We start from the raw sequence: 18,668 nt of genomic DNA on the forward strand, positions 1-18,668 counted from the left end.
TGACCCTTTAAAGACTAAATGGAAGACGCTGAAATCTAGTTCTTAGAAGTCCCGCTTGTTCAGCTCTAGTATCTAGTAGCAGTTGTTGCAGTCCCGTAAAAGCAGTAAGTTGCATATATTTTGGACTTCATTGTTAGAAAGTATTTCCAGTGGCCATGGCAAAGGGCTGTGTGTGTGTGTGTGTTGGAGAACCATGAGTACAACCAGAGCTGTGATTGCTGTTTCTGCTTCAGCAGGGATTGCTGTGCAAAAATAGTAGTTCATATCAGGTATCCTGTTGTAGTGACTGTCTCACATTTAAAGCTTTGGAATTGAGGCCTATAATTACCAAAGCTGTGTTATTTCTTGTTATGCAATAATGCATTGGTTACAGATGTGTTAGACTGGAAAGGAAATTGAAACACCAAAATACCTGGCCTAATTTAAACTACCCATTTTTTTTTTTCTCAGCATCACTTCAGACTTACAAATTTGTGTGTACAGAACTTAGATGTATTCAGTCATATTGTCCTTAATGTATGAGATTTAATTGCTTATTCTTATCTGTTTCAGATAAACTTTATATGGGACCAGGGCAACTGTACCATGATTTGCAGAATCTTTTACATGATTTGAATGTAGTTGGCCAAATTAGTCAACTGATAGGCAGCCTAAAAGGACACTACCAGGTAACAGCTAATGTAACTTTGAGTTGTTTCTCGTATCTCTTTCTAGATGTAAAGCATCTGAATAGCTTAGCTCACGGGTGTCAAACATGCGGCCTGGGGGCCAAATCAGCCCCCTGGAGGGTTCCTATCAGGCTTGTGAGCAAGTCTGCTTTCATCTCCCTCTCTCTTGCTTCCTCATGTGTCACAGCTTGCTTTGCCAGGCTTGCTCAACTGCACAGGAGCTACAAAGCAAAGTTCCTATTTTCTCCATTGGCTGAGGCTCCTCCTTTGGGGAGGAATAGCTTGCTTTGCCAGGTTCAATCGCACAGCAGAGCTACTGAGCCAAGCCTCTTTTCCTTCTACTGGCTGAAGCTCCTCCCCTTCCTCATCTCCTGGGGAGGGAGGGAAAGAGCCAGAGCTTCCTTTGCCCAGTTCCCTTGATCACATGGGAGAGATACAGAATCTTTCATTGTGTTTGTCTGTGTCTTTTATAAAGTTTCTATCTCTGCTGCCTGGCGTTACGTTTTATGACACACATGGCCCGGCCCAACAAGGTCTCATTTATGTCACATCCGGCCCTCATAACAAATGAGTTTGATACCCCAGGCTTAGCTATATAGTGTAACAAAAAGCACACACAATCTGTTGATATTTTAATTAGTTTCTTGTTAAAGGTTTAACTTTAGAGTCATAAGCAGATTATGGATATCTTGCTGATCTCCTTTTTTTAACCTTGATATTTTCATGTATGTGTTATTGTAATAATAACATTTTCTCAGTGGCTACTAATTTCATATGGAAGCTTGAAACTGCAGGTTTCAGTTTTTTAAGGAAAACACTACCATGCAACTACACCACATGTTGGGGGCGATATCACTTTATCACAAAATGCTGTGCTATTTAGCCTCCATTTTAGCATAGTTTGAGATCGGTAAACAATTCATGTTTTTCCTTTTGCTATATTCCTTTGTGTACTACTTGGGCCCAAGAGACATATGATGGCAGCAGAGCAGGTCTGTGAAAGAGCCTGTCTTTGGCATGCAAAGGGTCCCAGATTCAATCTCCATAATCTCCATCTAAAAGGATCAGGGAGTAGGTGATGTGAAAGACACTTGACACCCTGGAGAGCCTCTACCAGTTTGAGTAGACTGTACTGACCTTGATGGGCCAATAGTCTGATTCAGTATAAGGCATCTTCTTATGTCCATGCATCTAAGGGGTGTGGGGGCTATTAAGCTTTAAAGAGCCAAACTGGTACATGGGTAGGAGGCTGTTGAACCTTTTCAACCCTTTTATTGTGTTCTCTGCAGCATCTTTCCCATCATGTACTTTTTCTTCCAGTAGGCTGACTTGTATATTGGAGGAGATAGGATTTCAGAATTGGGAATAAGAACAGTAAGGAGTGTTTAGTAAGAACATTGCCAGGTTTCTTCAGGGCAGTGCTGCTTGGCTGCCATTGTATAGTTTAAACTTCAGTATGTTAGTACACTTTTTTGTAATATGCTCATTGAAATTATTTAATGAAACTATTGCTAAATTATTGAATTTCACCTGGATTGATATGTACGTGAGAAATTGTATTCCAGGATTTAGAGGAGATAGGAATATATGCAACTTGATTCTTCAGCCAAAAACTGTTTTTGCCCTAGTTTTGGCCATAAAATGGTTTAAATGTGATTAATATGTTGTTAGGTAGAGGCACACATTTGAGATGACTTCTGATGCTTGTGTACAACTAGGATCCTCAAAGTTCAGATCTTTGAGTTTTAGGCCCAAACTAAATGTTGCAAAGAATGTTACCTTTGTGCCTCAGCACCTCACCTTCCCCCACCCCATGGTAATTGCACTTCTGAGGAATTGTCAATTTCTCTATAAAGGATACAGAGGTACCCACGGACACATCTTGGGTGGGTGTGATTCAGATCACAGAATTGGGACTAAGCACCCTCCCAAACCATGGCAAATTGGGCCTTAAACAACTGCAAATTAAGATTCATAGATCTTCCAGGATCACCATGTCTAGCTTGACCCTTAAATGGTTCTATATCACCATAAGTGAATAGTGAATCAGAGAGCCTTTGTTTTTTACATTGTGGGAATAAACATTACTGTAAACAAAGTTAGAAACGAACCTCTGGACTTCACAACAGTTTTTGTTTTCTTTCTTCCCTTTCTGTTAGAATTTAAATCAGTCAGTGGCACATGATTGGACTTCGGGTTTACAAAAACTTATATTAAAAAAAGAAGATGAAATTCGAGCTGCAGACCGCTGTAGGATTCAACTTCAGCTTCCAGGGAAGCAAGACAAGTTAGTAGGAATCTAACATTTTTGGGCAATGTTCTGAAGTAAAACCTGTCTAGCGTTCCAAAAGTGGGTAGCTCAGCCCCCATCAAAAGATGGGGATGGTGAGGAAAATGTCCCGCCTTTCTTTCTGAAGATATCTCCAAAGTTGTGGAGGAAAAAAGAAATGTACCTAGGATATGAGTGTGAAGGCTGAAACCTAGCTTTTGGGGTTCCTTTTGTGGAGGAGGGAGAGGGATATTTCTCAGCTGCTTCTCAGAACCTTAGGCGGGGAGGAGACATACAGCCTAATTGTGAAATATAGCTCTGATCCTGCCCTTCTGTATTTTCATCCTTCCCTGCCTATTCAACTTGATTAACCTGGTCCTTTAATGAATTCTTCTTCCCAGTTATGAATGTGCTCATCTTGTTATTGAGAAAACAGGACGTAACATGATGTTTCCAGTTATTTTTGTAGTACACTTAAAACCTATATTTTTTTTCTTCCAAAGGTCTTTATTGAATTGCTTATTTTCTTTTTTTGTCAGATCTGGACGGCCTACTTTCTTTACAGCAGTGTTCAATACTTTCACCCCTGCAATCAAACAGTCTTGGATCGACAATTTACAAATGGCTAAGCTTGCCTTAGGTAAGAGTTTGTGTCAGTGAACTTGAAACAGCTACAGTTAGTTAACGATAGAAGATTGTAAAGTTTATTTTATGAGTTAGCAATATAGAATCAATATAAAATTGGATGTTGCAGAAATTTTCTAATAGGATTTCTAGTGATTATTAATGTTCTAGCACCATTAAGTTATAGAAAAGTAAACTTTTAAACTTATTTTACATAGAAAGTAGACAAGGGTCAAAATCCAAAGAACTGCATGCTCAGAAGTACTTTGGGTTTGTATGTATTGAGCAGCAGTAGTCTATGACATACTACATACTTCTTCTGAAACAGAAGCATTCTGAAAAGAGTTACGGATATGATATGAGAGCCCACAGTTTAAAGAAAAAGGTTTTTTTAAAACCCCAGCAGTTATTCCAGAGCCCTTGGGTGTACCAGTTCTTCCAACCATTAAAAATTTATTCTTGGTTTCTTCTATGTTTTATATTTTAAAACTTCTATCAGCAAATTATCAAACTATAAACTAATAAAAATTTAGACTTTCAATTGTGGCCTAAACTATGTACTTCAGAAGTTAAAACCGTGTTATATTTCTGCTACCTAATTGCGGCAGGAATGTGGCAATTGCTGCAAACAAACATTCTTAGCAGCCCTAATTTCTGTAATTTCCCACTGTGAGGAAGGGGCTCAGTGGCTGGGATCATATTTGCTTATTTTTTTCGAGTACGTCAACCATTTCTTCTGCTGACCTGCACATTTCAGAAAATATCTCTTGATACTTTATAAAGAGTAGCTGTTGTTAAACTAGAGGCCTTTACTAGTGCTGCCTAAATTTACATTGTGGAGAAATGCCATCTTGTGTGTGGGTTTAACTTTCTGTGGTCTGGATGGGAGGAGACTGTCAAACTTTAGGTAGCCTAATCTCCTCCTCGTTCCCTCCCTCACCTCCTGTTTCCAACCAGTAATCTGAGGACAACTCCCTAGAGAGGACAGGAAATCCATCAAGGTTATGAGGATATCTGCCCCAGAATGCTGCAAAGGGAGAGCCATTTCCTGGGCAGGAACAGCTGTATATATTATCAAGGAAGCCAGTTGGTTAGTTGGCTAGAGCTTGCAAGAGACAGGGGGAGGTATGGCCCAGAGACTGTGGCCATTTTGGGGGATATGTTTGACCAACTTACCCAGTGTAACAAAGTAATGTACCTGCCCTGAATACCACCTAGATAGGGCATGAGTTTAGAGTAAGGATAGAGATGAAGTGTTATTGTCCATGTTATTTTAATTCTTCCTTTTACTTCTGATGTGCCTGAATATAGTTGTGAGTTTTAAATAAATCATTTGATTGTTGAAGGAGTGGAGTCCCTCTGTACCACATGGTTCCCCCAACCACTTGGAAATGCTAGGAGTGCATCAGGGAATCCCTAGGGAGGAGAAAAGTAAAACAGCCAGTTGCCAACTCTCCGGGGGAACCCCAAAGATCCCTGGGAAGGTGGATTCCTAGTGATGCCAGACAGAGGTTAGGTTGTCCTGCCTAACCAGAGCCCAAGACAGAGACAGTGGTGGCAGCAATACCCTGAGGCACCCTTCAGGTGTCAAGTCAGCATCACAGGAGGGGTAGGCAGAGTTGAGCCTGCTGGCTGACGCAGGCCTGGTCTGTCACAGACATAATATAAGAGTGTAGCTTAACCTAACACTAATCCCCTACTTCCTCTCTTTTCATCCTTTTTTTGAATTCAATATGGATCCATAAAAGAATTGTGTTAGATTTTTTAATTTAATAAATATTATCCTGGGTTGAATCTTATCAGATTTCTGCCAACAGACGTGGATGGTATCTTGCTTCCAAAAGGGCCATATTAGGAATCAAGGATCCATATGGACAAAAAGGTCTGTAGGACAGTAGTCTGCAATAAGGAGGGAAAGTAGGCAAGGTCATTCCTTCATCTTGCATATGTTGTAGGCAGATAGAATCCGATTCACTGGCTCTCACCCTCATGTCCTAGAGAGATTAATATTAGTTAAGGCTTATATATTGGAGCTGTTCTGTCAAATAAAAACTAATTGGTTCTTTCCCCCTAGTTGAAGAGAATATATTGGGTTGGTTCTGCATCGAAGATGATGGGAATCAGATAAAGAAAGAGAAACATCCACTTCTTGTTAAACACATGCCTGTAATGATGGCCAAACAGCAGGAGTTTAAGGTGAATAGTTTGTTTTGGTTTGGATATATGTATTGGTACATGCATTGGTAAGATCCACTTTTGTTGCTAGGTATAGATCAATGTGGTTGATCATTGAGAATACAGTAACACTTGAATTGGGTGAAATATTTCCATTTTTCAGTTATTGGACTGATCCATACCTTCACGGAGTCAAGTCCATGTATCGCTTTCAAATCCCCTGCAGATTTTCTTACTGCTTGTCACTATGTAGGAGAAAACCATGAATATCTTATAGTCACTTGAGTTGCAGATATGAAGAACAGAAATGTGGACCTGGTCTAAATCTTGCTATTGTTCATCTTAGATGCTTAGAGAACTGGGAGATTATTGACCTTTTATTGACGTCAAGGGGGCCTTCGACTCCATAAATTGCCCTAAATTGTGAAACAAACTTAATAAAACTTCCATGGACAAAAGGCTCCTAGGACTTATTGAATGCTTATACTCAAGTTTGACTGCTCAAGTACGATGTGGGTACAATGGGAATTTAACAAATTCATTTAATTTGGAAAAGGAGATTCATCAGGGATGCTTGTTGGCACCTTTCTTGTTTATCTTTAAAAGATGTAGAATTAATTTTGATGATTACTGCCATCCACCAAAATTAGCTGAGATTAGTGTGTGTATCTTGCTTTATGCGAATGATGCTATGATTTTGTCCCAAACCAGGGTCAGACTAAAAAGGGTTTTGCAATCTTTGTCCAGTTATTGTTGTCTAGAAAGCCTGGTGATTAACTACTCAAAATCTAAGGTCCTAGTCTTCACCAAGATCAGAAAATGGAACCTGTCTCAGTGGTCTATCAACTGTTCCCATATCGAACAAGTCAAGACCTCCTATTTGGGAATTCTGTTCTTGGCAGACCTATCTTGGACCCTCCAATTTAGAACAGCGCTTAATAAAGCAAAATCTTGTATGAATGCCATAAATAGATTTTTCCACAATAAGGTGGGGGTGGGGAGTATGTTCCTGGAGCGATACAAGCCTTTGATTTGAAAGTGGTTCCCATCATTCTTTATGGTTCAGCTATTTGGATTAAAGCTATCTCTGATAATATCAGCCAACCACTAGCCCAGTTCTTAAGGAAAATATTGAATATTCCCTTCTATGTGCCAAACGTCGTATTATGAGAAGAATTTGAACACATATCCTTGGAAGCAAGAACATGGCTTTTTGCCTTCAAAATGAGATTAAAATAGCTCTTTGCAGAAGATGGTTTGTTCACTGCTTTAAATTGGGTTACCCACAGATCAACCTGGATGAAAGACCTGGATGAGAAACTGATGAAAGTTAGAATGCCGATTGATGATATTTTGAGATGGGCAAAACCAAAGCATTTTCTCTGATCAAAAAGCGAGTCCTCAAAATTGACCGTGGTAGTTTGAACATGAGAACCTGCAGAGTATGGTCATCCTGTTTTTTTTGGTATTTCTTCCCCAAAATCTTTATCCCCCCCCCCCCCATATGTACTATTTTACCACCCCACATTATTGCAGAGCATTTTTGTTTGAAGACCAAACATCATACCTACAATGGTTTTGCAAGGGAGATTTTTGTATAGGCCCTACACTGATAGAATTTGCCCTTGTGGCCTTAACAGGATTGATGTAAACTTCTGTGCTCTGCAGGAATGCAGATTTTTTGCGATTATGAGGGATTACTATATTAAGTCTTTGTTAGACCATCTGTTCTCCCATACTCCGGAAACCCTGACTGTTTTGTTGAGTGATAAAGATCCTAAGATCGCTCTAGCAATCGCAAAATTTCTCTCTGTCCTTTTAGCCGCATTAAAAAAAATAGGAATAAGTGTCTTCTGCTGCTCAAGGTTTGTGAATCATTGAGCTTCTGAGGTACAAAAGGAAAGCAAAAGGAAAGGCTAGGAGAACTACATGTCAAATATAGTTTTGTTTTTTGTATTGTTCCACAAGAATCCCCTCTGGTACTTAGGCCCCAAACACTCCTGTCTTAGCTGTAAGAAATATCATAACCCATATTAGCAGGGGCGTAGCTAGGGCTTCGGGGGCCTGGGGCGCAAGATTTATGTGGGCCCCCCTATGTGTGTGGCGGAGGGGAGGGGCTTCCCTGCCTTAAGACGCCGAGCGGCCCTCCCCACATCCCTCCGCCCCCGCAGCCTGCCTCACGCACGCCCAAAGTTCCTCTTTCTTGCGCACCGCCGCGGCCGGGGCCAGGAGTGGCTGAGTCGTCGGCGCCTGGGAGTTGAGGGGGCCGGAGAGCTCCGGGGCGCTGCTGCCGAGCGTGGGGATGCGGCCACTGGGCGCGCAACGCCGCCGCCTCCGCCTCCTCCTCCTGCTGCCCGCTGCCGCCTTCTGCTTCCTGCTGCTGCCCGCGGCACGTGGAGCAGCAGGAGAAGCCTCGAGCAGGCGAGGGTCGGATGCCGCTTCCCCCGCCCCAAGCTGGGACTGTGGCCGGAAGGTCTGCGCGATGCTCCGGAGCCCTACCGGGGAGGGGAGGGACCCCCCTTGGCAATGCGGGGGCCCCCCAGATCCCCCAGACCTGGGGCGATCCGCCCCCCCCGCCCCCCCTCCCTACGCCACTGCATATTAGGGTACTGAAAAATAAAAGGGTGACTGGACAAGTATTCAGACTGTCAACTTTTTTTTCCTTCTGTGGTCTCCCGCTATAAATCATTATTACCAAAATGCAGGGCTTTTTTTGATCAGGAACGCACAGGAACACAGTTCAGGCTGGCTTGTGTCAGGAGGTGTGGCCTAATATGCAAATGAGTTTCTGCTGGGCTTTTTTCTACCCAAAAAGCCCTGTGTGGAACAATGGTGCCATCAGGAGGTATGGCCTAATATGCAAATATGTTTCTGCTGGGCTTTTTCTACAAACAAAGCCCTGCCAAAATGTTTGGGTTGGTGTGGAAGAAGTTTCTAAAAGTAAAGAATGTGGAATATCTTTAAAAATCATTTAGTGGTGCTGCACTTCACTTATGGCCCAGCGCCAAGTCTTTGATGCCGTCTCCATTTTGTGTATCCGTTTGGAAAGCTGTGAATAAAAGTGAACATGTACTCTAGTGCAAGTTTCTTGTACTGAAGGATCCTTTTGGACTGGACCATAAATTTGTCTTTAAGTGCACTTCTTATGAGGTTTCTATCTTTTGCGGGTAGAGTCTTCTTTGTTTGTTGTGTTTGCTGTTAGCGGGATGTTAGTATCATTCCATATGTGCACACAGCGTCTTTGCAATTTAACAGGGAGAAATGTTCCTTGGATGGGGAGAAGGATGAATCAGACAAGTACTCTATAAGGTTTCTGTAAATACTAAGATTATTATAGCTGGCTCCTATTCCCTCTCCGCTGTCTCTTAACAAGCCCTGTGGTGCAGAGTGGTCCAAGCTCTGCTCACAACCTGAGTTCAATCCCGGCAGAAGCTGGATTCAGGTAGCTGGCTCAGGATTGATTCAACCTTCCATCCTTCCAAGGCTGGTAAAATCAGTATGCAGTTTGCTGGAGGTAAAGTGTAGATGATTGGGGACAGCAATAGCAAACCACTCTGTAACAAAAAGTCTGTCAAGAAAATGTTGTGATGTGATGTCGCCCCATGGGTCGGTAATGATTCGGTGCTTGCACCTTTGCCTTTAATTTCTTCTAGAGAGCCAGTTTGTTGTAGCAGTTACGAGTAGTGGACTCTGATCTGGAGAACCAAGTTTGATTCTCCACTTCTCCACTTGTAGCCAATTGGGTGGCCTTGAGTCAGTCACAGTACTCTCAGAGCTGTTCTCTCAAGAGCAGTTCTTGAAACATCTCTCTCAGCCCCACCTACTTCACAGCATATCTGTTGTGGGGAGAGAAAGGGAAGGAGATTATAAGCCACTCTGAGACCCCAAGTGAAGGGCAGGGTATAAATCCAATAATCCTCCTCCTCCTCCTGTTATGTACTGACTTCACAGCCTGCAATGGCTAGTGCTTCCAAGGAAAAGTAACTTCATAGAAGTCCAGTATAGAAAGGAGCAGCAGGGGGTGGGGAAAGCATGTTCTGGCACTGTAAGAGGAAAAGCAGCTTCCTTTAATCTGATCCTCTGATACCAGATACCACCTCCCAAAGCTGCTTTTTCTTTAAAATCATTAACTGTTGCATGCTGTAGGATGCAACATGTATTAGACAGGGTTAGTCAAGAATCTGCAAAGAAGACTTGAATATATATCTCCCCCCCCCCCTTTCCCTCCCCACCCACTTTCTTGCAGCTGCCAAGGAGAAGGACTCTATCTCTGCTCTTAACTGGAGGAATGTAGAAAGAACAAAAGCAGTAACTGCAGTAGCCAGGGCAGCTGAGAGGCTTGGAAAAGGGCCTAGAACTGAATGTAGAACAAGGGTGGAGGTATTGTCCCTTCATGTCTCTTCTCCATTTCCAGCACACTAACCTGTGAAGTCTGGTGGTGTCTGTCCAGTGTATGCAAGGATTTTCTCTTCTCCAAAAATTAATCTCTGCTGCTCCATCAATCAGAATTCTACAGGTTATTTCAATAGCAGTGGCTGTTACCTGTATCACATATTTATGAATTTGAACTGTCAGATGCTAGGGTAGCCAACATGGCTGAAAAGCACGGTATAAAGATAATAAATACAATAAACAGTGTTTATATATGTTGTTTTGCTATTTAAGCCTTGATGTGTATTATGAGCCCTGTGCTGCGCTGTGGAGCATCTGCACTAAAGCAACATGAACCTTGCCCAAATAAATGCTTTTATGCTTCAAATAGTAAGGGCAAAAGTTAAGGGAAAGGAGGGGATGGGAACTATACAACAGGCAGGACAGAAGAGAAAGCGTGGGTCTGTGATAGCCTAGCAAAAGCACTTTGTTATATTAAGCTAGAATGGAGAGGAATTCTGGAACATCCCAAGGGGACTTGGTGCACATTAGATTCTATTACAGGTCCTTGTGTTACAGCTCTGGCTCTGGGTCTTCTGGGGGAAAAATAGGGTTTTACTTATTTCTAAAGTTGTATCTACCTTTCTTTTTCACTTTTTTCTCCCTTTTAACTTCCTGTAAGATCTGAGCGCACGCATCAAAATCTCAAAAAAATTGGACACAAGATTCCGTGTCTGCAGTGTTGGTGGTGCTATTTGCATTAACAATTTTCTTCTTCTTTTTGGGGGGTAAAGGTTGAATGTGCTGCTTATAATCCTGAACCATACTCATGTGAAGAAAGTGATCCAGATCCTCTTTCTATAGAACATGGCTTTCTGTGGGTAAGTTCTCTTTTTTATAAGGCAGGGGTGTTGAATTCATTTGTTATGAGGACCGGATATGACTTAAATGAGACCTTGTCGGGCCAGGCCATGTGTATCATAAAATGTAATGCCAGGTAGTGGAGATATTAACTTTATAAAGGACACAGACAAACACAATTAAAGACAAATAAATTAAATTATTAGCACTCTTGCAATATCAATATCAATATCTTGTCAGTATCAAAGCAAGCTCTCCCTCCCCCACACTTCCTCCCCAAGAAATCCTGGCAAAGCAAGCTGTGACACAGAAACAAGGGAGAAGGAAGTAAACTTACTCGTGGGCCTGAAATGGCCCTCAGGTTGCATGTGTGACACCCCTGTTCTAAGGTACTCAGTGGCCCTATGATGTAGACTGAGAGGCATCTAACATTATTATAGTGATGATGTTTGAGATAAAGTGAGTTCAGCCAGCTCTGAATCAACCCAGAACACTTTATTGCAAGAAGAAACAGTCACAAAGGAACACAGGAAAAACTTCAACAATATACATTCTGGCCATGGTTAACCATGCCCCCCTAGCAGGCAACAGTTACTCCTATTGGCTTACTCCAGAATCCTTCATTTGCATCTCTTTGTTACAAGTTGTTACATGCCTAGCATCCTGATTGGCCAGTTCTTCCAGACTTCGGGATCCTGGTTTGCAAGGAGTGCTTGTCTCAAGCTCAGGCAACAAGAACCCAGTAAACCACAATACATAACAATGCTAAGTTATGCAAATATGGGAGTTGATTACAATTAGACTTGGTAAGGCTTTTGCTAGATAACTTTAAAGAAAATTGGATGTATTGAGTGGAGTTGTCGGTTGCTCCAAAGTCCTTCAGCATGGGTACATTCAGCTGTGGTACATCTTTTGCCCCTTCATCATAGCCACCAGTTGTTGTGGGTGCTCACTTTGTATTCTTGAAATCCATCCTCTGAAGCTTGTTCAAATAGTTTGGGATTTGGGTAGGAGGGAAGAGAGGGGAAAACCTGCAGAGCAAATACTGAGAACGCCTCGGCTTGTGTGTTATAACTGCAGAAAACTTGTAAAGCTTTCCTTAAATTGTTTGTATGTAATTGTTTACTGACTGACATCTTGCTACAAAAGGACATTAATCTTTTCTCCCTGATTCAGATTGGCAGTTGTACAAATCAAATGGGTCAAATTGCCATTGTGTCATTTCAAAACTCCAGCCCAAAAGTTATTGAATGCTTCAATGTAGAATCGCGAATTCTTTGCATGGTCTACATTCCAGAAGTTGAGAAATGTAAAAGCTTGGAAGTGCCTTCTGATCTGGAAGATGTGCCTACAAAACCTTCTAGTGTGCCAACTATTTGCCTGGGCACAGAAGAAGGAAGGTAGTTCTTTCTCTCGCTCTCTTTTTTTATTTCTATGAACAGAACAGTATTTATCAGTTGTCATGACTGTGCAGTATAAGAATAGATTCAAGATGGGGAACTGATGAATCTTGAACATGAAGAGCTTGCTTACTAGTTCCTCAGCGTAAACGATAGACCTTTTTATTTTATTTTATTTTTTAAAAAAAACTTTTTAAAAAAAGATCTCTGTATGTATCTCTGCATAATATTGCCCCCTGGACTGCTCATTCAGCATCTGAGGGGTGGGGTGGCATTGATGCATACAAAGAGCACGGTTGGAAATATTCTTTTTGTGTACATATTGTTCAGAGCTGAGAATTAGTCAGGTAGCGTTAAATTAAGTCTGCATTCCCACAGAGTAAATTGTCCATAAGTAAGCTAATTTTGAGATCTGCATCACTGAAACTGTACTGTTCATACCCCATCTCTTTCAGGATACTCTGCACACAACTGCTATGGAGGCAGGAAAACCCAGACCAGCTATTTTTTAGATAGCTTAACCCATACAAAATGCAGATTTAGACTTTGAAGGATCCTGAGTAACAAGCAGGCTGTAGGTTTTCAAACTAAAAACATTAAATAACCTGCAGAGAAAAACTACTATTCATACCAGATCCATGTTTATTAAAGCCTCTCATTACAACATCTGGCTGTCATGACAGAGAATGTAAATGCATGTTTCTACAAGTAGCATACATATCCTTTTTCCATTTATGCAGGGTTTGATATAGGGTTGCCAGACCCCACCCCCAAACAGGGATGGTGTCACGTGATGTCCTTCATGTGGTGATGCCATCGCATTGCTGACATCGGGTGACAATGCTCTGGTTTTTGGACAGTGAGGTAGAACCTAGCAACTCTAGTCTGATCCCAAGCCAGTGAAAATGCTCATACTAATTCAAACACTTGTGCTGGTGCAACTCTTAGTCATGCCACTGAAGCCAGAATCAATGCTGAATTGTTGCTGATTCTTGGGCACTTTTGCTGTACCATTCAGCTCAACTGAACACCAAGAGGCAAAACAGATTAAGACTAGAAATTCTGTGTCTGCAGTGATGCAATGTTAGTTAAAATTTAATTATCAGGAATGTGTGGGGGTGGGATATTCAGAGTGGGAATACGGCACAAGGAAAGGGTGGGATTTAAAATTTACCCTACTGTTTTCCTGATCTAAAATGGGCCCTAGGAACTGCTTGTTGCCTCATTTGTGGTAAGTGTAAGTTTCTCAAAATAGCACAAGCAGTAGCTCCCCAGGGCTGTTTTAGTTTGGGAAAATGGCATAGTGGAGAAGATTTAGCGCACACATACTTCCTGCACCATGATGCCAGGGGAAATTAGACCCTCAGGCACCTGATAATTGAATTCCAAAAAGCACCCAGTGGTTCAGTCTTGAGCATCTCTTCTGGTTTCATTTTTAGAGCAGCAGGCTTACCTTTGTTCTAATTAACTGGATTGTGAGTGATAGTATTTCTGGAGAAATTCTGCAAGACTGGCATGAAACAAAGGAGTTTTCCTTGTCCTTGTGAAGCATTTGTCAGCTGCACAGGACAAGAGTCTGTGTTTGAGAATTTCTGATTCCAAATGTATGTGAAGGTCCAAACTAGATGTTACAAGGGTCATAGAGATGCTCTGTCTCTTTCCGCTTTGTAGTGTACAGTACTGCACATGATGTGATGCTGGCATGCTGTGGATCTCCCTGCCCCCGTCTCACATCATGAGCTCTGAGGGAGGATAATAATGTACAGTGTGATGGTATCATGCTATGCCTTGTTTCATGCAAACATTGTGAGGAAGAGAAAAGAGGCAGGAGCCGCTGCTGTGTCTCTCTGATAAGGTTTTGTCCTTCTTGAGTAACAATGAAAAGCATTTCAACCTCTATTGCTGTAACAGAACTCATGAGGTTTCAAAATGACTTCAGATGGATTATTTTTCCCCTCCTCTTGCTTTTGAATAGCATCTCCGTTTACAAAAGTAGTCAAGGCTCGAAGAAAGTCCGACTTCAGCACTTCTTCACTCCTGAAAAGTCCACTGTCATGAGTCTAGCTTACAAATCCTGTTATTTGTTTGTTGGTCTTGTCAATGGCAACATTGTCATCTACACCAAATTGGAAGGTATAACCTTTATGTCTTCTCTTTTATTTATACACACATTGTTATGCATGATGAGTGTTGTGACAGAAATGCCTTGAGTTAAACCCAGGAGACCTCAGTCACAGGGGAAAATATTATTTCTCAGGGAGTGGAACACAATTCAAGGGCAATGGATTAGATTTCATCTAAAATTTCCAGGCACATAAGGACCTCTGTGCACAGCTGCACAATGCCCCTCCCCAAATGCCGGTCCTGGGGCACAGGGGAACCACAAGAAGATTATGAGGCGAGTTGGGGCTTCCATAGAATGGCGATATCAGCAAAATTGCCCCCTTTTTTGCACAGATGTTTTTGACAAGATCGAACTCCATATGCACAACATGTCCCACACCAACCACTGCATTCTCTTCCAACTCAATTTGCATTCCTTTCACCTAAAGCTTGCCTTGTAACTGTGATTCCTTGACTTAGATCCAAAGTGTCCCAAACACCTCCATATTTGAAAGAGAGTTCCTCCAGCATTCACTAATGTTCCATCCTTACATCATCTTCTGCTGTGTTTTAGCTGTTGTGGAGGATCCCCCTAAGGAACAGATTTTTGTGGAGTGCAGGGAGCTGCAGTGAGAAAATCTGTTTGTGGTAGTTAAAATTCAAGCCGAAGGCTAATAAAAAACCCATGCCAAATCAGTTGGTATCCTTCCATATTTCCGTTGGTTCTGTTTAGTTTTCATCTATAGTGATTGTAACACTCAAGCTGCTTTTCCAGTCATCCCTGAAGGTGCAGTTTTATGAAGCACTGACCTATTTTGCCAGACATATGAATCAAGGCTGAAGAGTGGAGGAGATAATTTGACCTAATAACAATTGGCACACTTTATTTGTTGGTAGGGAATCAAAACCACTTTGTTCTTCAACATGTACCATTCTTCATCCAATACGCCAGCAGCTCATATTTTTGCTAAAACATGAAAACAAAACATTAGTCTTTGGGGAAGGGAGGCAGTTCTTTAGACTTTTCTAGAAGTCCTGGATGGTGTTCTGTCCTTGAAACCTTGTGGAAAGAGTCCATTCAGATGGGTTTTATGATCATTGACTCCCAAAGTGCAAGGAAATAACTTGGCAAAGTTTTCCAAGCTTCAACTCTTTACATAGCTAACCAGCACTAGAGTAAGGTGTGGATCTGTCACCCATTTTTGAAAGACTTATGCACCTGCCTACTGCTTTCCAAAACCAAAATGAACATTTTAATTTAATTCAATACAACAGAAGAAATGTGTTACATCTAAAATAATTATTTAGGGTGATATGTTTGCTTGTCAGCTCAGAGTTGTAGATCGCTGCTATTGAAGATCACAATCCAAAAAGTGTGTATGTGTGTACGCGTGGACATGCACACATGCAAGAGAGAACAGTACCCCAGTGCTCAAGAGATTTATTTCTTCAGTGAAGATGCTTTAGTGTGAACATATAAGAGACCTCCAGCTATTTATTCCACTTGTAAGGGCGCAAAGATCCCTTGAGTGATAAGTGATGACAATGACAGTCTTAAATATAATCCAAGAAGCGAATTTTCATCTTAAATATCTTGAATGCAGTCTGCTTCTAACCACTGCTGTATATTTTAAATCTCACTACCCTGTCATAAAAAAGTCAATAGTGACTAGCCATGATAATGCTGTGTACAAATGTTTATGCTCCATTGCACAACTCAATTAACAAACTCAAGGCTGTTTTGGCAGCACTGGTGAAATACCAGTAGTGCTGCTGAGAGAATAAGGAATCTGTTAAAACAATGTAAAAAGTCCAATCTTAAACAATTTTAAAAGTTCAGTCTTAGTCCCAGCCACATGAAAGAAAAAAGACCTTCCCCCAAATCAAATTGAGCACATGATAAAGAATCATGAGGGAATGACCAAAAAAAAAATAGCCTATATAATATTTGAGCTCTGTTTTCTTCTAGGCTGCAAGAATGGCTCAAAGAGAGCTGCCAAATGTTCAAAGGGAGGCAGGCCAATTAGTGGAACAGTTCCGCTCTGAATACTGAAAGTTGAACACTGGGATTAAAGCTTTAGCCTGTTACAACAACATTTGTCTTTTATGATGCAAAAAGGCACCACACGATTTTCTGGAAATGTTCTGTATGCTGTTTCCTTCCTGACATAGGCCTACCTTTTCAGTTACAGGCTATGGATAGACAATATCTTTTCAGAAATTTGAAAAAAGTATGATAAAGCCATTGTTGCCCATGTTTTACATGCATTCATTGTTGTTTTCATTTATTCTGCTACTGTCTATGGGCAAAGAGGTTTTTGAGGCACAACAAAACGTGCAAAACTTGTTTGAACAGAGACCATAGTGCAGCAGGAAAGAGTGGCTGAGTAGACACTGAACAAGAGGGGCACTGTCATTCTGGCAGTGAACAGATACTGGAGCATTCTCTGTGTGTGTGTGCAAATGATGGTGTTTTTTAACTGCTGCATTTTTCTGTTTTGCTGAAGATGGTGCCTGGAATTCAGAACCTCAGAAAGTAGTGAAATTGGGTGTTTTGCCAGTGAGAAGTCTTCTTGTCATGGAAGAAACCGTTTGGGCTGCTTCTGGTGGACAAATTTTTATAATTGGTACTGAGACACACACCGTAGAGGTAAACAGTTTTTTTTTCACCTTTCATATTATTTCATACAGTCATACTTACCATGTGAAATATATGCTTTTCATACTGGTAAACTCTGACACATGTAGAGGAAGAACTGTATTTTTTTTTAAATGTTGATCTGATTTGCACTGGATGTAGCATATCTTGGGTAGGACTGAAGTAAATGAGTAATGCTTTAAAGGCCTGGCACTATTTTCTCCTCAAAACTAGAATTCTAAACACTTCTTGATGTGGAGTCAAGCAAGCTGGAAGCCAGTTTAAGTCACTCATGGTTCAAATGATGCTCTCAAGTCAGTCCTGCTTTTGGTATTGCTTTTTCACATTGCTGGTTGATTATAGGCCTGAGTAAATAGTAGAGTTGCCAGCCTTCAGGCTGGACCTGGAGATCTCCTGGAATTACAGGTGATCTCCAGGTGACAGGAATCAGTTCTCCTGGAGAAAATGGCTGCTTTGGGGGATGGACTATCTGGCATTATCCCCTGTTGAGATCTCTCCCCAAATCCCACCTTTTCCTGGCTCCATCTCCAAATCACAGCAGATAAAATAATAACAAAATAAATATTTATTATATGGTGTGCACAGTAGTAAAAGTTAAAAACATAGGGCCTGAATATCAGGCTGCATTAGGAATCAGAACAAGCTTTACATAAGCTAGAGTAATTTTCCATACAAAGTTGATGACCATGCATGTTTTGGCCTTAAGGGCCTTCCTCGGTGCTCAGTAATACATACCTTTTAAAAAACACATCCAGGAAAGAATATACATCAATCCTGACCAGGTGATGTTATCTCATGACTGCACTTGTTGTATATCGTTTTTAAAAGTTTAATTTAAAAAAGAGAATGCTATAGACAGACAGACGGACAGAGTGGTATGATGTAAGCTTATAAAAGCAGGCCATGGGTCCCTTAACACATAAATCTTCGTTGATGTTATAATCTGGTATAAATTTGATTTCAGTTGCTGGTTGATGATGTGCACATCCAGAAATATAGGAATCCCAACACAGAGTTGGAAACTGATAGGTAGAGAGAACAAGGAGAGAAAATCTTTACTTTCACATGCTGAATAGTCTGAATTACATTCTCTGCTTCTTGTTTACGTAATTCTTCTTCCATTCAAATCTCTGTTCACATTGACATGCTCTAAACGTTCTTTTTCAGAACTATTTTTTTCATACTATGATCATGTCACATCAGGCAATGATCAGCTATTTTTAAGAAAGGATTAAACTAAAAGTCTGAGAGAACTGCTTCTCAACAACTCTAAAGAAACCTCTATTACTCATATATCTGTTAGATTTGCCTTTTATTACATGAAGATACTGTCTTCACATAATCCTATTCTTTCTTTAAGTCACAGAGAAGCTGATAAGCCAGACAATGCATATTTTGGCTTTCAGGAAATACTATTATTGCACAGTTGTTAGAGCAGGTATCAGAAGTGAACAGTATTTGCAATACTGAGCCATTCAAAATGAATAAGATAATAACTTTTCTCCCTTTCTCATAATACAAGAACTGGTGGGCACTCT

General features: G+C 41.1%; 1 protein-coding gene across 1 annotated transcript in view; it reads left to right on the top strand.

Annotated features, from left to right (window-relative positions):
- ARHGEF10 (Rho guanine nucleotide exchange factor 10) overlaps window positions 1-18,668 on the top strand; it is a 138,500-nt gene that overhangs the window by 81,693 nt on the left and 38,139 nt on the right. Inside the window, exons 19-26 of the mRNA XM_060234889.1 lie at window positions 553-668; window positions 2,828-2,955; window positions 3,477-3,577; window positions 5,636-5,757; window positions 10,902-10,988; window positions 12,145-12,368; window positions 14,344-14,501; window positions 16,979-17,121. Of these exons, the coding sequence (XP_060090872.1) occupies window positions 553-668; window positions 2,828-2,955; window positions 3,477-3,577; window positions 5,636-5,757; window positions 10,902-10,988; window positions 12,145-12,368; window positions 14,344-14,501; window positions 16,979-17,121 (1,079 nt within the window). The remainder of the gene's footprint in view (window positions 1-552; window positions 669-2,827; window positions 2,956-3,476; window positions 3,578-5,635; window positions 5,758-10,901; window positions 10,989-12,144; window positions 12,369-14,343; window positions 14,502-16,978; window positions 17,122-18,668) is intronic.

The sequence above is a fragment of the Heteronotia binoei genome, chromosome 1, assembly GCF_032191835.1.
Source record: "Heteronotia binoei isolate CCM8104 ecotype False Entrance Well chromosome 1, APGP_CSIRO_Hbin_v1, whole genome shotgun sequence".
In the NCBI taxonomy this organism is placed as follows: Eukaryota; Metazoa; Chordata; class Lepidosauria; order Squamata; family Gekkonidae; genus Heteronotia; species Heteronotia binoei.